Genomic DNA, 23774 nt, shown 5'->3' on the forward strand with positions numbered 1-23774 from the left:
TATCTCTCCTTTCACTCAGGAACTTCAAAAGAGTGTCATAGACCCAGCAAGCTTCTGCTTTACTACTCTGCTATATATATATTTTTAATAACAGTTTATTTTTACATCATTTTGTACATTTTTTTCCATCTCAATTGTAATCCCCGCGGGTTTCCCATCACCAAGTCACCCGTGTGCCATCACCATAGTCCCGTGCACTTCCCTCCCCACCCCCAACTCCACCCCCGTTTTTGATCCCATTCCCCACTCCACCCCCACAAAATGTCTTTGGTATATAGCTGTTCATCATTATCATTATTTTCTCGCCTGGTCCATTATACTCCTGCTATGAGTGAAACCATCCGGCATTTTTCTTTCTCTTTCTGGCTTATCTCACTAAGCATGATCTTTTCCAGCTCCATCCAAGTTGCTGCAAAAGACATGTGTTTCTCTTTTTTGATTGCCGAGTAATATTCCATTATATAAATGTACCATATCTTTTTAATCCAGTCATCGACTTTTGGGCATTTGGGCTGCTTCCATGTTTTTCCAATTGTAAATAAAGCAGCAATAAACATGGGGGTGCAGGTATCTTTTTCAATCAGTGTTTTTGTGTCTTTTGGGTAGATACCTAGGAGTGGGATTGCTGGGTCGAAGGGAAGCTCCAAACAGTTTTCCATAGTGGTTGTATTAGTTTGCATTCCCACCAGCAGTGCAGGAGATTTCCTTTTTCTCCACATCCTTGCCAACATTTGTTGTTGCTAGTTGTTTGAAGATGTGCCATTCTCATTGGGGTGAGGTGGTATCTCATTGTAGTTTTAATTTGCATCTCCCTTATTACAAGTGATGTTGAACATTTTTTCATATGCTTATTGGCCATCTGCAGTTCCTCTTTGGAGAAGTGTCTTTTTAGCTCTTCTGCCCATTTTTTGATGGGTTGTTTACTTTATTTTTGTTGACTACTCTGGTATATTTAATGAACAGTTTAAAATTTGCCAGGTAGAAAGACTTCAAACATCTTTTACTCTCATTGCACTTTGATGAAAGGATGGTGGTTCTCTAATCTCTACTTTTCTGAATTTTACGATACTTTTTTAGAATAACACCTGATATATAGTTAAGACTTTTGTGAATACTTGTATTCTTGAGACGGTAGTTCTATCTAGTACTAAAGTTTTGATATATATTCAGGATATCTACTTTATTGATTGTGTGAAGTACAGTTTTTTCTCAGGCAGGCAGACTTTTGGGGGGGCCATCTTCAGTGGTTTAAAAGGGAGGAGCCCATCACACAGGAATAGGGAGTTCTTTAATCTGCAGACACGTATATAGCCTGAGAAATGAGATTCTCTTAGAAAATATTAGTATTCATTTTCTCAATAATTTAAAAAGTGGATTCAATGAATCCATTCATTTAAATAGGTTCCTGCTAAAAGACACATACAGCTCTAAACACAGCTAAACTCCTTGTTAGTCTCATTGTTACATTGCTTTAGTTTTCTTCTTAACATTTAGTACTCCTCATATTTAACTCTTATTTTATTTAATCTCTCTCTCCTACTAAAATATAAACCCCATGGGACATAGATTTTTGCCTTTTTTTGCTTTTCTAGCATATCTATACCACCCAGAATACACTAAGCATATGGTGTACTCTAAATAAAAGTTGCTACATAATGAGTGAATTATTTCCTATCTAGGCCTTCAGACAATGAAACATCTGATGTAGAAGCAGACACAGTAACATATATCTTGTAAGAAATCGATCAAATGTGATGTCACTACACCTCACCACAATACTCAACTTTTTTAAAAAAAAGATTTATTTATTTATTTATGCATACAGAACTAGGGCACAAGCCAGAGAGGTACACGGGTGGTAAGAGACAGAGTGGGGAGCAGAACAGGCAGATTGATGAAGTACACGCTGAGAGGAGCAGGGGGTGAGACAGGAGAGGTCTGCTACCATGTGGATCATCCTTTGGGCCACCAGGGAGGGCCACATTCCACTTTCAATACACATTTAATAAGTACCTGTTTTGTTTTGTTTTGTTTTGTTTTTTCTGGCTTGCCTCTGCAGACACATCAATGAATGTAGCACAGCTCTTGGTCTCTACTAGTATTAGATCTAGTAATCACTTCTCACTTATGAATTGTGCATTTAACTCCAATAATAACAAAAAAACCCTCAAAACAAGTAAAGCAATAACAATAAAAAACAACTACCACTGACTTAAACCAGTGGCTCTCAATCCTTACAACCACAGAATCACCTGGGAAGATGGCTGAAAATACAAACTCCTTACAAAATTATAAAGTTCTTATGGCGAGGAATTTGGCAATATTTAGCATAAACCCTGCTTCTCAAAATCAAAGAAACCTGGGAGAATATATGAAAAAGTTGATTGCAGCAATAGGCATTATAACAAACATTGGAATCGTTAAATGACCAAGAATAGGTGACTTGAAAAATAAAATAATTCAAAACAATTTAGTTATTAAAAGAAACAATGACTTTTTCTATATATTGATTTGCAATTCCCTCCAGGATATATTGACAAGTAACTGAATCAAGATAGGGAAATGTGTATAGAACAGAACATTATCACTTATCACACATGGTGAGTACAACTACGTATGGAAGTATAATCAACAAATTATATATATATATATATATATGCTTATATATAAATGTGTGTGTGTGTGTGTGTGTGTATCAGCGAGAAAGAAGTTATAGACTGGGAGGAATAAGTTAGATATGCTAAAATATGTTTTGTAGGTTTGACTTGGGTATTAGGTAAGTTTTCTACGCATTTACACAAAGTAAAAGTAATGAAAAGAAAAATGAACTTACTTACAAGAAGAATAAACTTCACTTGGCATTCAGTTGGACACAGAAACTATTTCAAATTATTTTAAAACATTTGTTTTGTACATTCCTAGTGGTATAAAACACGAGGACCAAAAGAATCTGGTAAAATTTTTAAACTGTTTTCAGAATCGGCATTTTTATCGATAGTGTTATGTTTTTTAAACTATCCCTGGTATGCATCATGAAATAACACTAATGAATACTTTTGTTGCAGACATTGGAAGTTAACACTTGTGGCTTCAGGGAAAGGATACACTAATGTAGAATCAATGACATAAAATATATCCCCTGGAATTTGAATAGAAATGTTGTAATAGGCTCATGATATAACACCGACCCTTGAGCAATGTGGAGATTAGAGATGCCAATCCCTGTGCAGTGGAAAATTCAAGTATAACGTATAAGCCCTCCAGAGAGGTGTGTTCTACATCTGTGGTTTCAACCAACTGACGTCCGTAGTTGGTTGTATCTGTGAATGTGGCACCTAGAGATAGAAAAAGCTTCATGTATAGGTGGCCCTATAAGAGGAAACCTATATTGCTCAAGGGACAACTGCATTTTGCTCTTAAAAAAGGGCATAGATCTTAGTGCTGTATCCTACAAAGCACTAGAAACCATGATGACTCAGTAGCATGCAGACAGGCACCAACCGTTTACTCTTTCAAAATAATTTTCCACTAAAAAATGAGTCAAGAACATGATGAATTAGCTGATTGCAGGAAAAGGATAAGATTAAGTCTTGAACAACTTAATGTAGCAGAAAAAAGAAAGCTGAGTGCTATAAAAAGAATTCAGGAGCTAATCTGAAGAACCTGAATACCTAAAAATGGGACCATGTTAGCATCTGTAAGAATGATAATTAGGTCGATTTAAATACTAAGTGTGTTTAAATGTTGTATTCATTGTGATTCTAAAATACGCCTTGTGGTGTGTGGTCGCCATTAGAAGTGCTAGAGAATAAATTAAAAATTTTAGAAGTTGTCACTGGAAGAATCAAATAATTATCCTTCCATTTTCACATCTACTGTGTTACCAAATAATTAATGAGGGAAAGTTTCTCTTTAGAAACATATTCTCCTAATAAATAAGAAGGGTAAATAGGACAGTTTCATTTTACAATCTGCAATGAAATATTGGATCTAGGCAATAATCATCAGTGTCTGCTAGCACCATAACAAAAAAGAGACAACCAGACATTTTGTGTCTCCAGATGGAAGTATGCAGCTCTACAAATGAGGTATTCTTGTTCAAGAAAAGAAAAATATATATATACTTTAATGAAAACTCTTACAAACTTTTTTCAGAGACAGAGGAACATGTTAAATAATGACAAAGGAGGATGTTAGCAAAATCCAGACTATGTAAAACTCTAGAGAAACAGGACCCAAGTTCTTCAACACATAATTGATAAGAGAAAAGAAAAGAGAAGGGACAACCTATAGATAAAAAGAGACTTAAGAGGCATACTAAGAAATTATAATGCATGAGAGTAAACTGAATCTTGAGTGAAAACTTAAATTTCAAATAAATGTTTATGAAACAATAGGAAAATTTAAAGGAGAAATGAATAGAAATTATAATTACTTTTTCCATGTGGTAACGTATTGTCCTTTATTTTTTAAGTAATAGTGTTGATGTCGTTTTTTGAGTTCGCGGTCCTTGGGTTCACTCTGGGAAAGGTTTCACCAGAGCTCCCCTGTCAGCGGCCTGCAGCGAGATTCTTCATGAGACAGAGACGTAGTTATATTTAAAGAGTAAGTTTATTAGAAAGAGAAAGGAGAGGAAAAGACACTTGCACAGGTGCAAGTGGGTAGAAAGAGCTGCCCCGAAAGGGACAGGTTTGCAGAGAGACCTGCATGGTTGCAGGCAGGCGACCTTAGGTGAGTGGCCTCCACTGGGGAAGGTCGGGGCATAGAAGTCCCAGCATGGCGCAGGTCACGGGCAGGCAGGGGGCTGCTGCCCTGCAGAGGGAGAGAGTGGGTGGGAAGAAGCACCTGCATAGGCACAGGTGGGAGAGGACTGCTGCCGGTGCAGGTGAAGAGACTGTCCAGGTATAAACAGCTTCTCTTTGAGAGTGGCTCATTCCTTGTGAGCCTGGGTTTGTTGACTTTGAATAGAATCTGAGAGGACCGGAGATTCCCTAGTGAGCTTCATCTCCATCTCCATGTCCTTATCCTCACCTGGGCACCAGGCATCCGGGCTTCGGGGCCTGAGGACCTTGATTTTCTGGTTGGGTCAATTGCTGTGCTAGTCCCTTCTACCTCTCCCCTTTGTGTGACTCAGTCTTGTGATGCCTCCCTTGCATTCCTTCCTCCATCAGTGTCTTTTTGCGGTAAATACTAAAAAGATATTTTTAAGTAGGGTGTTTAGGATCACCTTCAAAATAACCTGTGGGAGGAGAGAAATGGACGGGAGTATAGATGAAATAATATTGATGCAGCGTCCTTACTTGAAGCTGTGTGTGAGTTACATGTGTTCTTCACAAAATCACATCTTGTCATATCATCAGACTCTATAACAGAAAGGTTTTTTTAATTGTTCAGAGCCATAGTAGAGACTAATCAGGATTTCTGGATATGGTATAAGGTCTTTCATATTCCCCTGGCTATTTTTTTTTGAAAATTACTTTCCAATGAGTTTACTGTGTAGCTGAAGTTTAGAGTCAGCGATGTGTTTTTTGTTCTCTTGTGTAATCTTGAGTTGGATCAGCTCTTCAAAGATACCATAACTTTCATTTTCCTGCTGAAACTTTTTCAGTAGGTTCACTCTGTGACTACATGCTTGCCACAACATAGTTGCAATTGCTCTAGACATCTCTATCACCTTCCCAAGCCATCACCCTCTTCTCCCACAGCTACCCTTCTCTCTAGGAATCAGCTTTTCCTATCAAAGTCCCTAACATATTCCCCATACTTCATGAGCAGAACTGGGTCACGTGGCCATGAGGTACAGCGGAGACTGGGAAGACCATCATCTGACAAAAGGGAATGTGATAGCCATGATTGATTTGGAGAAATTCTGAGTCCTCTGTCTCTGACCCTCCCAGATGGGAAATGTTGCTTTTTTAAAAAAAATCTGTTTGTTTTGTTTTGCTTTTTACCATAGGACATTTGTAGCAAGGGTGGTTGGGTCCCATAGCAATAAATCCAGTGAGTAGGAGAAGCAGGGCTCCCGAGGTCAAAAACACAAAGGCTAGTAGGGAGTGAGCATTCATTGAGGGGAGTAAGCTCACAAGAACTGAGCCACAGACTTATTTCCAGCACTTTCATAGCTGCCACTGTGTTCAGCGCTCACACATGCCTCTGAAGGAGGCGACTGCACTGTCTCCGTGTTATGCAGCAGGGACTAGAAACTCAGAGAGGGGGTGAGGTGGCTTATTCAGAGTTCTGACTGGTGGCTCCATAGTGCACTACTTTGCCCCTCTACCATGGCTTATAGCCCCTCTTCTGTCTTACAAAGATCACTGTTGGAAACATAAGCATTTGTAAGGGAAAGAAGTCACCTATGAAATAACATCGTTTTAATTAAGGAAACACTGGTTTACAATACCATATGTGATTTAGGGGAATAGGTTCACACTTCCTCAGCTCACATCACCCCTGACATCGAAACACCTATAGTCCTTTACCACAGACCCCTGACCCCACCCTCTGTTACCACCCCTGCGCAGCCTCCCTCTCTAGCACTCTCAATTCCGCTGTCATATTTCTAGGGATTGTGCTGTATTTTTGTCAGTCCCTTCATTTTGATTTTCTGTATTTCACAGGAGTGAAATCTTGCTCAGCACTCTGCTAGGTATTTGTATGTCAGGACAAAGACATATTTTGATTATGACCACTGCTCTGAAGATGGGATCTTCTGGCAGAGTTTGGGGTCCCAGAGTGACCCCAGGCAGAACTTGTCCTTCACTGTATCTGTTACCAGTCTGCAGCACCCAGGACCCCACTAAAGCAGTAGGCACTGGTAGACAATATGGGACCTAACTGTAACAGGGTGGTACCTAGGAAAAAGGGAAGTTCCAGGTTCCCTGCCCCACCCAGAAGGAGGGTGGAGCTGAGCAGAGAAAAAGAAGAGAAGGATGCAGGATGGAGAAGGAGGAGACCTAAGGAAGCCACATGGAACAGCAAGCATGTGATGAACAAACCGTGCTTGTTTCCTGACCTTGGACTGGTTAAGGCAGATGTGGGTGAGATACCTGTAGGGAGGTGACTACGGCAGTGTTTATATTGATTTTGATTTTGCTCTTTTGCCCCCAGATTTGTCTGGCCATTTCTGACCCTTTTCCATGGGTCCCGGCCAGAAGGTGCTTTAGTGTTGTGGCGGCTTTCAGGCCTTGCTTTGGACCAACCCCTTTTGGGTTGATTTTTGCACACGAGGGGATGGGTAACTTCAGGTGTTTGATTTAGAAGTTATATTCTTTGTGTTCCGTATTGTATATTTACTGTATTAAAGTCCCTTTTCATTGAAGTTTTATATGTTTTGTCTTGTTGCGGCGGATGGCAGAACCCACTTAGAGCAGGCAGGTTTTAGGGCTTAGGGCTGCCCCTCTCCCCTTGTCCTATAACATATTTTGTCCTGTAACAGATTTGATGTCCTATAACATAACTTCAACATTCAGGAAGTCTGTGTGACTTGGCAATGTCACCCTCCTCAGAGTTGCCTGCCATGCTGCAGTTATTGTCAGCAGTTTGACCTCTTTGTCTTACAAAACTAATTTGCTGTGTATTTGTCCCCTAGTCACCTGTGGGCCCAGCTCAGATTCTGCTAGGAAATCGATATGACCTTTCTTATGCCCCCAGCTACCTTTCAGAGTTTGAATAATGTGTCGTTCATAGAAGCAAACATTTTTTTCCTTCAATTATATCAACTTTTGGTCACTATGTTTTACTCACCACCAGGATCACATGAAATTACCTCACATCTGTCCTCAATTACCTTACTTTATGGTTAGGACTTCTCAGATATATCGCCTCCCCTTCAATTCTCTGTATTTTCTTTTCAAGTGTATTAAATACATGTTTGTGTCTCACCTGCCTTTTTAAAGCTGAGTTCTTTTTGTTTCAAAATGTATTGAAGAAAATAAATGGAGCATTCTGTCATTAGCACCACACAGGAGCTAGATGTTTTTAAATATATATGAACACCTTTTATTTGATCTAATCATTTATACCCTACCAAATTGGCAAAAGAACTTCAGGCAGTTTAGGAAGCTAAATAAGGGACATCATCTGAGCATCAATTAAAACCAGGTGCAAAAAAAGCATATAAAAATGGAAAGCAAACACTAACCTTTAATCGTAGGGCTGTCAGATAAACCTGCAGAAGCCATTTTGAGTCTTGCTTAGTCAAAGTGCTGTATGATGATACATTCTTCTGTCAATTTATTAGTGTAGCAGGTCACTGATAGGCTGGCAAGCTAGCAAAAAAAGTCTCAGGAGATAATTGACCTGTGTCTCTATTAAAGACTCAGAAAGCCAATTAAAGCCTTGTATGTGAAGGGCTATAATTGGATACTTATTGGAAATGCACCACAGCATGTGAGAGATAGTGACGGGATTGCATGGTGGGACATTTTATTTTTCTGCCCTCTCATATGAAAACTGGGGAATAGTTTTCAATATTCTCTTGCTTGGACTTTTGAAGTTCACCAACCAGAGAAAAATATCTTCTTTAAAGGGCTGAGAAATGTCTGCAAATTATCTGTGCTTGTAAATTCTGATTAGTTAGAATTAATCTGAGTAGAAAATTATGAGGCTTTGCTGAAACCCCTTTTGCATTCCTGTAAGGGTAGGTGAATTAAAAGAGAATCCCTCCAAATTAAGATAAATTTCCTGTAAAACAATCTGGTATTGTCAAGTGAGGATAGAATAGTCAGGGAAGCCAATATTAAATACTCTATAGGGTTTTAAGTAAAACTCTAAGCTGTGTTCTTGTATGTAAGGCAATTTTTCTTCTTTTTTCCTCTCATATATGGCATGTTCATTCAATAGGTTCTTCTTTTATCCTTTTCCCTTGCTGATTTGTCAAAACTTACTAACATGTTGGGCGTTTTTAAAAGGCCTTTCCCAAATTCTAAGTTCCACACTCCCCACTCCATGAAAATAGCGATGTCCCTGGTGAGAAATGCTGGGTCAAATTTCTTTCTTTCTGCTTATGGCCAACCATAAGCAGATATTCTAACTAAAAATTAGGACAAATGTGAATATGCCAACAGTCTCAACAAAAACTAGAAAAAACCTATCGATCGATCATGAAAACGGTCTACGTGACCATGTTCAGTTTTTGGTGGCACTTCTGTGATTCAGTTTCAGTAATGGCCATGAAATGGTAAGCGATAACTCCTCTGCAGCTAAACAGCACATTTTTTTCCTTTATTTTTTTTCCTTTTTTCAATAGTTTATTTTCCCATTATTTTGTAAACAGCTCATTTTGGAATAAAAGAGTGGAGTATTTGTAATTCAAGATGTTCATAAACGAACTTTTTTAAAGGATAAATTCTTGCACTGTAGTAAAGCAGAAGCATCCTATTATAAAAGAAGGGTCTATTTTGAGAAAAATTCAGTTTTTTGGAAGATAAGAACAGTAACTACAGCACTGACAGTTGTCCTGGGTTATCAGAGAAAGATGCTCCTAGTGAGCAATGTGGAGGTCTGCTAGTTTCTTACCTGACCCAAACTCTCCCTTTTTTTCCTTCTTGGGTCTGCTAAAGTACAGGATAAATCGATCCTTTCCCCTAAATCTCAGATTTGTCATGTACAAATGTAAGGGAAATGCCTCAGCAGAAACATTGCCAAGTCAGTGGACACTTACTTGAGAGAGTCTGACAGTATGTATGCAGTCAGACTTGGGGAGATTGTACATGATCTTGATTGCTAGGAATTTGAGATGAAGCTCTCAGGACAGTTAAACTGGTCTGAATTGGAGGCAATAGGGAACACCTGTAAGGACAGTGCTCTGTATGCCCCAGAGAAACTCATACTGTATTTGTGAATGGCCCCAATTTGCAGTATTGGAGACCAGGGTCAGATATTAAGAACTATAAAAGAAGGTATCCAGGAAGTAAGAAAAAAAATGTTAACATGAGTTTCTATTTAATATCCTAAAGACCCAGTGTCTACAACCAAACAGTCACCTGGATGATCTGCTTGTCACAGAGAACTGGATTTTAAAATCTACTTCCAAAGATGTATGTTCTGCTCTCTGAGGGATTTTTGAATAGTTAAAGAGTTCCTAGTAGAGAAATTTCTGTACAACTGGCTAATGAGTAAGAAGACATTTAGAAGCCAGTATTTGATGGGAAATTACCTAAATTGGATAAGTGCTCTGTCCTGGCTTGTGGTTTAGGCCTGTGGAAAGTATTCACAACCATCTTACTGGTAAATTACTAAAACTGCAAAAACAATGAGTTTGATGCATCCAAAAAAAATTTATAAGTGACTGCCAGGGCAAACATTCTAGCAAGCACTGGAGTGATCTGTATTTTGTAAAGTTCAGAGCACAGACGTAAGATGTAACTCTTGCCACTGACAAAAATCTAATTATTAAAGGGCTAAGTCCAAGGCAATATGAAATACAGCCCTGTGATTCAGGTTAGCTGACATATGACCAGTAAAAGTCATTGCCCATGTGAATGCACTGAAAAGTCTATGGATGACTCACAGGAGTTTTGATGCTATGACAAGCCCAGATGTCTGACAGGTTAGACATCTTGGAGGTGCAGGGCTACCTAGACAAGGGGACATTAGAGGACACTGCCTTTAACCTGAGCATCGCCCCAGGCTCCACCCTTTCAACAAGCCCTCGAATGTGAGGAATTGTCTCTGCCTCCAGTGGGCAGGTGCTTATATTAGGCCTCTACCCACTTACCAAGGCAGTTACGTACTTGTAGCTGCCAGTAGCGCAGGTGTTATGGTGGTTCTCCCAGCCGCCAGTAGCCACTCCAGGGTCCACAGTTGCCATTTTCTGCAATATGATGTTCAGACACTTCTGTGTCTGACCCCAAGCACAGGTGGTGATCTGAAGTATGAATGACTTTGCACCTTTCCTAACCCCGGGCAATGAACAGAAGGGTGGAATGGTCTCATTTTCCAGCTCTGGCCCCTCCCTCGCCATTACTTTTCAATAGATTTAAAGCCTCTTGAAAGTATTATCTTCTTAATAACCATGCACTCCTTACCGTGTTGTATCCCATGTCATCTCATGATGAATAAAACAAAGGGGTGTATTAAGATGGAGTACAGAGTAGACTCCAATCATCACGTGGTCTGGATCCCCAGGTATATCTGTAATTGGCTACCGTCACCTGGTAGGCAGCCTGAGCCTTTCTTTTTCAAATCACAACTGGGGAAGCAGAAGGGATTTTTTTTATTGACTGAACCTGGGACAGACAACAAAGTTCATTAGGAAGAGCCCTCAAGTAAGTTATCAAAATTAAAACTGTTCCTTTAATACACACTTGTGCATTGTTTGTGAATGCCTCCAGTGAATAGAGGACATTCTTTAAAAGCCCAAGGTATAAAACGTATGCATTATCTGAGAAAGTTAAAAAAGAAACTAATTGAAAAGTATGCAAATTAAAAGGATTATTCAAAAGCATCTACAATACCAGTAAGTTTCAATGGAATATTTTATTCACATGTTAGTTGTCTTTTTAACATGTACACATACACACGGACACACTCAGTTTGGTCTGCGTGAACAGGGTTGTCTAAATATCCTAAGGAACATGAAAAATTAAAAAATATATTAATTTTTCATTGTTGTACCAATTACATCCACATCACTTACAAAGCTATCACTGGGTCTGTCCACAGAAGCAGAATGGCATAGGAAGAGGGAACTTGTAAGGGCAATTGAACAGTGACATAACTGAGATCTCAACATGAGAAAAGCTGACAAAACAGATTTTTGCTATTAAATTTGTTTGCAAAAGATGGAAAAGTCAATGGGCACTAAATCAGAGAAGATGAACTTTTATTGTGGCCAATTCTCACAGTATTGTGCAGTAACATCAAGAAAAACACTTAGTCCTTCTCTGGGACTAGTTTCAGAACTTTTCCAATTGCGATGGTCTTACCCTCATCTCTTAAAGTAAAACGACCCATTTGAGGAAAATCTTTGAATGTCTCCAGGCAGATAGTTCCTGCAGTCCTTAAACGGGCAATGCACACTTGATCTTGCTTCACAAAGCGGGGTCGGATCTTACTTTTTTCTCCAGATTTTTTGTCTACCAAGGAGATTAAGGCTGTTATCTCAACTTCCTCAATACAGGTATGAATGTGCAGCACCGCATTATAACCTGGGCAGATGATGGACTTGTGCTCAATGATCACTATCTGCACATCAAATGTACGTCCAGAATGGCACAGATTACTCGGGTCACAAAGTATGAATCCTGGAAGAATCTCCTCTTCTTCAATTCCTTTCAGTCTGATTTTAAGGTTCTCGCCTGGGGCAACACAGTCAGTTTCAGCATCATCAGAAAGGATTCCAAGAACCTCCACACTGTGCTTGTTTGGCATCATCACAAGCTGCTGCCCTTTACAAATGGACCCCGATTCCAGCTTTCCCAGGACTACGGTGCCCATATCCTTGTACTTATCCACGATTGGCAGTCTAATTGGTCCACCAATCGATCTGTTGAAGTTTGGCAAGTTATCCAAATACGGAATAAACGGCAGTCCAGTGTACCAAGGGCAAAATTCTGACTGCTCTTTAATATTTGCCCCGGTCAGCCCGGAGCACGGCATGAAGTGAATGTCCTTTTTGGGACTGAAGCCAACTTTTTTCAAAAAGGGCACCAGTTTCTCCTTACATTCTTCGTATCTCTCGCTGCTCCAACTGACTGTGGGGTCATCCATCTTATTAATAAGCACAATTAAATGCTTTACCCCTGCTGTTTTTGCCAGCATCGCATGTTCTCTGGTCTGTCCACCTTTTTCAAATCCAGTTTCAAACTCTCCTTTCCTGGCAGAAATTACCAGTACAGCCAGATCAGCTTGAGAAGCACCACCAATCATATTTGGGACAAAACTCTTGTGACCGGGAGCATCTAAAATTGTGAAATGCTTCTTTTCAGTTTCAAAATAGGCACGACCCACTTCTACTGTTTTCCCCTTGTCTCGTTCTTCCTGATTTGTATCTAAAGCCCAGGACAGATACCAAGTTTCTCTGTTTTTTTCTTTAGCTTCTCTTTCATATTTCTCAAGAGTCCTTTTGTCAACCATCCCTGTCAGAAACATGATTTGTCCCCCAATGGTGGACTTGCCGGCGTCTACATGCCCAATGAATACCACATTTACGTGTTCTTTCTTAGGAGCACCTACGGATACGGCCACAGACTTGTGTTTTTTCATTTCCTCCTTCTCCATCATTTCCTGGCCACTTTCTTCTGGGGGCCCCGAATCTCCTAAGGAGCTACCCCCGGGTTCGTTTTCACTTACTTCGTTATTGTGCTCCCATGACTCTTCCAGGACCATCTCCACCTCTCCATTTTCTACAACAGGTTCTGAAAGTTCCATGGTAACCGCTGAATTGGAACCTGCACGCAACACTAACTGCTCCTTCTGGGCATGTTCCACAGGTGCCCCCCGTAAAAGCCTTTTACCTTGAGCGTGTCCCGCGCGGGTGCAGGTCTCACCCATGCCGGCGGTGTCGGTCGGGGGGGTCTGCGGCTGGGCCGGGCCCCGCAGGAAGGACGGCACGAACTCCGCGGCGTGTACGTTAGGCACGAAGGGTTTGGCGTTGACGTTGAGCTGTCGGCTGAAGGCTGCGCTGAGGTGCTCGCGCGGGGCCGGGGCCGCGGCCACCGCCGAGGAGGCTCGGTCCCCGCTCGGGGCCGGACCCGGGATTTCCATGTCCACCTGGTCCCAGCAGTCGGGTGCCGAGTCGCTGCTGCTGCTGCCGGGATCCATGGTCTGGGAACCTGATGGGCAGCAGGAAGGGAGCGGGGTCAACGGGCCAGAAAGAGCGCGCAGGGCCGGCGGGGCTAAGGCAGCGAGAGCCGAGGGGCCAAGGGGGAGCGACACGAACCTTAGCGGCAGCGCCGAGGCAGCGAAATCCCGACACTGCATTCGCAGCTGCGGCGGCAGCGGCAGATATGGCGGCGGAGCCCTCTCCTCTTGTGTGTAAGCGGATCTCCTCCCCCAAACCCCAACCACTTCCGACTCCTCCACCGCCGACCCTGCGCCTGGCGCGGATTGACCCCTCGCTGCCACCCGTATGCTCAGCCCCCTAAGCGCTTAGGCAGGGGCGAAGTCCAAAAGTAGGTTGTTTTTTTTTTTGAATGAATGAATGAATGAAAATTCCCATTCACTTTTTGTTCACAAGAGCTGGGAGCGCAATTTGACCATAATCTAATGATAAAATCTAGACAGGCACACCTGACTTACAGGTCTTGAGAATCCAAGTAAAAATGAAGGTTCCTATTGAAAGAATGGGAGGAAGCGGGATAGGATGACCGACCCAGGTCAACAACCTTAGCCCAAAAACCTAAGGTAGAAATTAGACACTAAGGAGGCACTCATGAGATACGGAAAAGTGTAGCTGCATTTAGGGAATGCAACTTAAGTTCACGCATTAATTTGAAACCCAGAGACCTTTTGATTTGCCCTTTTCCAATGGGGTCCCTGCAAGCCTGTAACTTCTGCTGATGGAGTCTATGGTGTAAAGATAGGATCCTAACTTCTTTCCAGGTTAAGCACTTTGGCTCTCTGCCTAGAAGAAATTCCCAAGAAAACTCCGTCCCAGTGGAGCTGTGCAACCTATAACATTTTCACATCCTTCATATGCAGGTGCCAGGACAATGCCTGGTCTGTGAGGCTGGGTGGTGGCAAGCACTGGACTCAGATCACTTGTATTCGTCTAACCAACTGTACTCCGGGTTTACGGGTTTATTGGTCCCACTGACCAGCACCTCTCCAGGCTTTCCTAATTCATTCTCGGGCCCTGGGACCCTATCAGGTAAAATAGTCTCAGTACTACCGCCATCAGTATTGTTGCAGAAAACCTGTTCGTTTGCTTTTTCATAAACTCTCCATATTTTCTACCAGTATGTCACAATCAAACTGCATCTGTCTAATGATAACTCACTTCTGTTGAATGTTACCTAGAGATTGGTCATATTTCAATTATTTTCTATGAGTTCTCTCATTTAATTTCCCCTATCATGCTGTGAGGAAGGCAATCTTATGGCTTTACTTTACAAATAAGAAGTAGATGTCTAGAGAAGCTGTGTGGACATCACATAGCTAATAAATAATGAACTTGGTGCACAAGCCATAAGATTGTAAGGTCATATTAGCTTGTAACATCTACTATATATAGGAAAGTAATAGGGAAAACAGCAAGGTTTAAATCATAAATAGGAGAATAGGGCAAAGTCTGAGATTATCTAGACAGAAAGGAAATATGGGTGAATTGAAGAGAGAGAGGATAATTCAGCAGAATTCTTTTTGAGGATTTATCTTTTCCTCCTGAAGTAGGAGATAATCATGTGGAGATAGTGAGGAGGATCACAATAAGAAAAATGAGGACTGGAAGGAGATTCAGAATAAACTTTTAGGGTGTGGGGTAGGTAGTTCACTTGGAAGAAGAAGTATTATTTTCTTAAGAACTCCAATAACAAAAGAAGGCTAGTACACCTTGGGTGGGCACATAGACCACATGGAGGTTTCTCAGAATATTAAAAAAATAAGTCTATCATATGACCTAGCAGTACCACTCCTAGGTATCTATATGAAAAATGCAAAAACAATAATTCAGAAAGATATATGTGCTGCTATGTTTATTGCAGTCCTACCTACAATATCAAAATTGTGGATACAGCCTATGTGCCCAAGGACAGGAATAGATTAGAAAAATGTGGTTTATATACATAATTTAATACTAATCCACTATAAAAAAAGAATTATTGCCATTTGCAACAAAGCAGATGAAATGGGAGGGGATAACGCTAAGTGATAAATCAGGAGACAGATAAATACTGGATGGTTTCACTAATATGTGAAATACAGAAACAAACATAGGGTCAAAAAACACCAAACAGTAACAAACTCTAGAAAAGGCTGAAAGGAGTGAAAGAAGGAAAACCACAGTGTGGAAGGGAAACAATATATATTATGGGGACTATAGGCACTTGGGGGTTGGATGTCATATGGTGAAATGCATGGGAAGAAGTGTGATCCCATGCCTCTGACTCACATACAGAGTTGTAAACCAATGTTATCCTAATAAAAAAAAAAAGTTGTCAGTTAAAACAAGAATTCCATTAAAAAATATTAGAGTTTTAAAATCCATTCTTTTTGGGCTTGGGGCTATAGGTCTATTCTTGGTATCTCAGAATGATTATCATTCTCATACAGCAGAATTGGTCCTCACAGAATTGGTCCTCAGAGCAGAATTAGTGTGTCTGCCCCACAGCTGAGGAGTTCCAATCATGGATTAGATGGATTAGATGGATTAGAAGAATCAGCACTGTCAAATGGTTACTCTACTCAAAGCAATGTACAAATTCAGTGCGATCCAAATAAAGCATGTCAATATCATTCTTCAAAGAACTGGAAGAAACCCTACTAAATTCATGTGGAATCACAAAGACCACAAATAACCAAAATAATTCTGACAGAAAGGAAAAGTATTGCGCACAGCATACATCCAGATGATAAACTATGCATAAACCCATAATAATTAAAGCAGCATGGCACTGTAAAACAAAACCGATCACAGACACACAGACCTATGGAACAGAATTGAAAGCCCCGAAATAAATGCACAATAATACAGACAGTTAACATATGACAAAAGGGACCAAGCAAATACATTAGAACCTCTTCAATAAATGGCGCTGGGAAAACTGGACACACTATCTCACCCCATACACAAAAATCAATTGACTTAGAGGTTCTGGTCTAATTGGACAAATGTCTTCCTTAGACAATAGTACTAGTGAAATTTCCTGCTCACCAAAAGGCAAAAAAATACCTATAACTGAAGCCAACAGTTGGCCATGAAGTATCATGACTTCCACTCCTCAAATGTGCCAGACACACTAGTGCCCAGTGAGGACCAATTCTGCTATATGAGAATGATAATCACTCTGAGATATCAGGAATAGACCTATAGTTCCAAGCTCTAAAAGAATGGACTGTGAAACCTGTAAAACCTCTAACTCCCCAAATGACCCATTGCATTAACTACGTAAAAATTGTTAACAGCAACCAAATCCTGGCTAGTACAGGTGGTGAAAGTGTGCGGTTAAAACACGGCAATTGTTATGTCTAAATATTTTCTTTGTTAAATTTTCATACATATTCTGATATCAGTTTTGTTATCTCATAATAGAGATGACACCATATCCACCAGTAACCAGCATGCTAGTTGCAAGGGTACAAAAAGGTCCGAAAAGAAAAAGCAAGCATATATTACAGGAAACTTCAACAGTTTCATCATTTCACTCACACACCACTAGTATAGTAACATGTGGGAGAGCAACCCCATGTTGCTGGTGGATTCCAGCTAGCCAAGCCCTAGGAGTACCCACGCAGAAAAAAGCCTAATCTGCAGGCTAAGAGGAAAATCATGCTTCTCCATTCTGACAACATTCCTTTGACTTGCTGTGTCCACGCCACACCACGCTCCAGGAGATTCTTGTCCACTGCCTCGCTACTGGCGCGACAAGTACAACGCCAAAATTGCCACTGCAACCCTGTGGCCTTCATATCGACTGACACACAGGTGAGAGAGGAGCCCAGCCAGAGAGGAGTCTAATTTGGGGGTTAAAGGCAGAAAGTAGCTCTGTAGCATCACAGGATGGTGACGCAATGGTGACGCAATGGCCGTGCAGATCGTAACAGCCCTGTGTAAATATTACTGCCAGGTCTCAGGGTAATGGCATAATTTCTAGGGGTTGCCTAGATCCCGGAGCACTTACCGCGACACTTACACAGCCATGTGCACCCAAGCGATCCTGCAAACACGTGCGTCACACAGCCCAGGATTGTACGCCCTAACGTTCAGACGATCTTGTGTGGGGCTCACTGACAACAACACAGGAGAGGCCGTCCTCTGCCACATGTAGATCCAGAAAACACAAATTAGGGAAAAGGAGGCTAGTCTCCGAAGGGTCTCTGCATGACCGAAGCCCCACCAGCCAGTCCTCAAAGTGCACAGCCATGATTGGAAAAACCACAGAGACTGCGAAGCCCAGAGCACAGTCCTGGTGATTCACTGAGTATATGGTCCCATGAGAGGGCTGGTCCAATGATGGGGTTGGGGGGATGCTGTGGAGAAAGGGGGGATGAAACGGTGCAAAGGTCTGGGAAGTAGAGCAACAGCAGATGATGGCGGAGGGAGCCCAGAGAAAGCCCTAGAGCGAGAATGGACAGTATGCAAGCAAGTGAATTTTCAGAAGAGCCGCGAGAAAATTCCCCTCACCTGCCTAGCCACCATCACCAGTTCCCACCAGCAGAGTAGTTCCTCGGAAATGTCTCTGTCTGAAGCTGTAGTAACACTATAACAACACCAGAGACAGCAAAGGGGGAAAGTCGATATGAAACCTCCCGTGGAGGGAAGAGAACAGAGCAGTGTTAGAAGGAAGGACTAGGTCAATGTCGATATACTTCACTCAGTGACTTGACTGCATTTGCTGAGAGCCAGTTGGCTCCTGTCCCTGTGCCTGTGTAGGTAGATCCCAGTAATGAATCTGCTTGCCACAGGCAGGAATTGAACATCAACAATAACAGAAAAGCATTTGAAGACATCAGCTGTGAGCAGACGTTGGGCTCATGGTGGGTCTAAAGGAGCAGCACCCCGTGGCCGTCAGGTCGAAAGGGCAGGGAAGACATTTGTGATTTTTTAAATTGGGCAGGCAGAGGCAGAAAACGAAATAATTTTCCTGTGTTTGGCATGTGAACTGTAGCAATGATTAGCAAACAGTAGACGAGGGGGGCCCCTCCTTGAAGAACTTCTAATAAGTGCAGAGAGGTAGACAGGACGATAACATCTGCAAGCAAGCTTCAGTGACAGGAGTGCTGTGGGCACTGAGCACCGATGTCTGCTCCCCTTACCAAACCCCTGCCTGCCGACCAAGCAGTGCGGATTCCTGATGGGCTAAGGCAACACTACCTCAGGGACATTCTTGCCAAAATGGGAGGGCTGACTGGGAAGGGGAGGGGCCATCTTCCTTCCCGTGGCTGAGAACACCTGCACCGCATGGATGTCCTTGAGGACACCTACAATTTCCAGTCCAGCTCATTGCGCAGAGAGCCCCGTGGCACAGGCCTCTGGCAGGCGCAGGGGAGGAAGGAACCACCCTCTGGCAGCGCGAATGTGCTGGCCCTGGCTGCATTGGAGCAATCCCGACCGAGCCCTATCCAGGCCTGGGCAAGCCACTTCTGTCAAGGGGCACTTTCTTCACCCTCATGCACTGTGAAAGAAGACTGTTGCATCAGAAATCAAGCATTCCAGTGGGAAAGTGAAGCGGGGTCCCCGAAGTTCCAAACAGCGAAGGCTGTGGACTGAGCATGCGCCGAAGGCAGGTAGCTCCCGCGGACTGTTTCCAGCACTTTCAGCTGCTCTGGTGGTGAGGGCTCACACAGGCCTCTAGAAGAGATGACTGTGTTGTCTCCCTGTTATGCAGCAGGGACCAGAGCATCATGGGGGAGGGGAGAAGTGGCTTGTTCGGGGCTGCAGTGGAGGCTCAAAGGCACAATATTTTCCCAGTAAAGAGTCAGAGCCGGGCCTCTGGCCACCCGACTGACCTCGGGCAGGAGAACCAGGCAGAGAAAGAAGCCCATACTTTGCTCAGTTTGATGCAGTGGACCTCCAGTGGGTCCACGACCTGGGGCACGACTGTGAAGGACACACCAGAGGGATGGCTACTATGTCCAGCATGCAGCGAATCTTTACTTTGCAGCGTGTTCTTTGTGTACTTTACATTTTCAAGCTGTAATGATACCATACTCACTGCATCTGTCTAGACATTCTGAAACAGTAACGATAGCGTATTGACTGATTCTAACGCTAAATCTGGTGTTCTGATTCTTGGAACACCATGTCCAGCCCCAGATGGCTGAGCCCTGGCACACACCCGGACACTTCTCTTGATAAGCTCTTTTGCTGTGTTTCCCAGATGTGGCTGCTTGCTCGCATGACCTATTTTCTCACATTCTTGGAGCTCAGACCCGGCTCTCCAGAGCGTTCCCCAAGGCCCGTGTGCTTCACATGCCTATGGGTATCCAAGTCCAGATGTCAGTCAAGGTCATGCAAGAGCTCTGCCAACAGGTGCAAGGATATTTCGTGAAAGAACCGGTCCTAGTTACACTCAGACAAAAGAGATGACAACGGAAGTGGTCCCAGAAATGGGGCCGACAGAGAGGTGCAGCCTATGCTACCTGTTTGTAGCTGAATTGTGTTCCCTGGACACCCTGTGCCAGATTACGACAACTTGCACACTCAGTCTGGAAAGAGCGATGACTTTGACGTGGAAATGAGGCCGTGAGGCTTGTCCCTACTCCAATCTGACCACTGTCCTTAGAAGAGCAGATGATTAGGACACAGGAAAGTCACCGGGGTCCCTGGAGCACAGATGGCCTGAGTGAAGAGGCATGGGAGGGTGCCCAGCTGCAAGGAAAGGAGAGAAGCTTTGAGATAAACCATTACTGCTAGCACCATGACCAAGAAGATAGAGCTGCGAAGTTTGAGTCCTCCGTCTGTGGTGCTTCGCTGCGGTAGCCCTTGCACAGTGCTCCACTGCCCCACGCCATAACCCCACCCCCACCGCGGGCCCCACTTCCATTCTGCACAGCCAGATCTACCCTGATTTGGCACTCATTCTCGCGCTCCAAGGGCCCCGGGTGTGTGAGGACGCCCGCTCCGCAGGGAAGCTGTGTGAGTCCCAAGGGACTGACCATGCATTCTCAGAGGTGGCTGCCTAGGGCCCGGGAGTACCAGCACCGCTGGCCCTGCTTGCAAGGAATGAGACCGGGGTACCTGTTGTTCCATGAGCCCCTGGGAACCCATTTCAGGTGCTGCCACACAGCAGACAAAGTTCCTGAAGATAGTCTTTCCCCCATGTCCACACCATGGAGTTCCCATTTGCAGAGGCAGAGAACTGCTCTTTCCTGTGTCACATTTTGTCACAGGACTTTGTGACTCGATGCCCCAATTGTCTTGAACCGCCCCGCTTTAAGATTTGCGTGTCAAAGGCAGGGGTCCCGCCCTGTGACAGCTCTGCACACTGGTGCAGCAGACGCGCGGGGCTCAGCCCTGGGGCGCACTGAAGTGTGAGAAAGTTCTGCGGAGCACGTGCAGGGAGAGAGACTTCCCACCTCAAACCACTAAGGTGGAAGCCTGCATGCTTTAAAAAGAGCATTCATTGGTAATTGATGATTTCACATTCATCACCGCGACACCATAATCCTGCACACTCACCAGCCCACTTGCGCATGCCTTCCTTGCTCTAAAAGTCAGTGCACTTTTAGGGGCCTTTCTCCAGCAACCATGGCTCTGCCCAGTGGGCACTGCACGTGCGCTTGTAGGTCCACCGTGTGTTCATTCAGATGGACAAGGAAACCTTGGTCTGTCTTGCTATCCCTGTCCTCTACAATGCTGGGCTGTTCACCTCGACATTTCCTATGAACCCATCACAAAGGAAATGTTTTCATTGTTTCAAGAAACATTGTCCTGCGCACAGCGGCTGCTCCGTAAACCAGGGCCAGGGCATAGAACAGACAGCTCTTTCCTTCTGTATGACCCTGCTTTACCTACTTGAAGGTTGCTTGTTGCCTACTAGTTATAACTCTGTGTTGCAATGGATGGAACAAACCCTTCAGACACCCGGCTTGAAAAGGATGAGTAGAAGCATGCAGGTTATTGTGAAAGACACCTGTGTGCGTGACAGAAAGGGGTCAGTGAGAGAAATGGCAAGTATGAGTGCCCACAGAGGTAGACTGGAAGGGAAAAAAGTAAAAAAAAACTTTGCTCTCTTCTCTCCAGAGAAGGTCTTTGACTGAGGTCTTTGGTAAGGCTCAGGGGAGTATAGAGTTTCTCTGCTCTGATCCTGAAGTAATTCATCACCGAGGACAGAAACTTCACTATTCATGGTTTGAGACACCAGGCAAGAGTTACTTACCTCTAGAGCTTAGTTTAATGTTGAGTAGCAGGGGAATGGCGAAAGCGCCTCCTCATCTCTTCTGCTCCAGAGAATGCAGGCATGTCACTCCCCTCTTTAAAGGCCACTTCTGACACTCAGCGGCCCTGTGCGGGGGTGGGCAGCAGTAAGCGGCAAGCTTTGCCATGCCATTCCCCAAATGTGGGACCTGTGATGAAGGGTCATACAGTGAGGTCAGCGATCCACGCCTGCAGCAGGCTGCCCTGGCGAGCTCTGTATGTTTCTCGCCAGCATTGGGACGGATGAGGGAAGCTGATCTCTCTCGCGGTCTGTCCTTTACAATGCTGGGTGGGTGACCTTGACAGCATAGTCAAGGGAATGGACTGAGACACAAAATGACCAACACTGTGCACTTCCAGTTATGTACAATCCTACCAGAAGCAGCACACGGAGGCAGAAGGGAGAGGAGAGGACGCCACGGGCATGGTGGGAGGGGAAAAGGGCACATTGTGCCCAGCTGTGTGGATTTCTGGACAGAGTTGCACGATGTTGTGGATCTAAGGGACGCCACTGAGTTGTGTGCTTGAACATGCATAAAATGGCCAACTGCATGCTGTGTAATTTTAGCACAATTCAACACTCCTAAACATCTTTACATTTTCTTGATCAGGAACCACTCATTTCTGAGGGACCATGGTCAGGTGTGCCATGTGGAGGGCCCCAAATGTGTCCCAGGACCATGGTTTTAGAGACAGGCCAACTGCTTGACACACGGCCAGAGTGGCATGGTTGGGAAAGGCCCCTTAGCCTCATCCCTTCTATGTGCAGGTGCATCTCTGAGGCCTGAGTAGTATGCAATTGTGTATATATACCACATCATCTCGATCCACTCATCTGTTTTGGGGCATTTAGGTTGTTTCCGTATCTTGGCTATTGTGAAAAGGGATGCAGTAAACATGGGAGTGCACCTTTACTTTTGTGCTTTCATGTGTTTTGGGTCGCCCCATACGGTTGGTCTTTTTTTTGGTCTTTTTCGGAAATGGCCACTGTTTCCTGCAGATGTTGGAGCAGTCTACACTCCCAGCAACAGTGTAAGGGTTCCTCTTTCTGTACAACCTACCCACACATGTTTCTGGTTTCTTCTGTGTGTGTATGTGTGTGAGAGAGATGGGTCATTCTCAGAGGTATGAGGTGGGAGATCACTGTGGTTTGCATTTCCCTGATGGTAAGGGATGATGTACTTTTTTCATGTTTGGTGGCCATTGGAATATGTTCTTTGGAAAAATGCCTCTTTAACTCTTCTGCCCAATTTTGATTGGGTTGTTTGTTTGTTCTTGCTGGGTGCAGAGAACCGCTTGCAGATCTTCTGTATCTGTCCCTTATGGGATGTGTGGTGTGCAAATCTTCTCTCCCATTCAACAGGATCGCTCCACTGTTGTTACTGTCATTTTTACCATACAAACTCTTCTCGGTTTGTGTAATCCTATATTGTTATATTCTCCTTTGATTTTCTTGCCGCTAGAATTGGATCCTCAAAGGTATTTCTGAAGTTTACGACATAGAATGTTTTGTTTATATTTTCTTGTATGTATTTTTTACTTTTGCAGCGCCAGCACGACAGCAGAGATGGTCTGAGCGAAGGACGTCAGGATTAAAGCACACACTTCTTGGTCAGCAAGCAAAGGCACCCCTTATTCTTCTCTCCTTCCCTATTTATCCCCTTCAGCCTGGAGCCTGGGGCTGGGGGTAGGCGGAAGCTCTCAGCAAGTGCATCAATAACATGCGACAATAACATGGGGGTCAAAGAACACAAGG

At 43.5% G+C, this 23774-nt stretch overlaps 1 protein-coding gene across 1 annotated transcript; it reads right to left on the minus strand.

The window, feature by feature from the left end:
- Window positions 1-11525: 11525 nt before the first annotated feature.
- On the minus strand, window positions 11526-13920 carry GSPT2 (G1 to S phase transition 2). Its single transcript, XM_004690049.2, has one exon. It carries the CDS (start codon window positions 13762-13764, stop codon window positions 11875-11877), a length of 1890 nt encoding a protein of 629 aa, XP_004690106.1. The 5' UTR covers window positions 13765-13920; the 3' UTR covers window positions 11526-11874.
- Between the last annotated feature and the right edge of the window lie 9854 nt (window positions 13921-23774).

The sequence above is a fragment of the Condylura cristata genome, unplaced genomic scaffold, assembly GCF_000260355.1.
Source record: "Condylura cristata isolate star-nosed mole 26May11 unplaced genomic scaffold, ConCri1.0 scaffold00027, whole genome shotgun sequence".
Classification (NCBI taxonomy): Eukaryota; Metazoa; Chordata; class Mammalia; order Eulipotyphla; family Talpidae; genus Condylura; species Condylura cristata.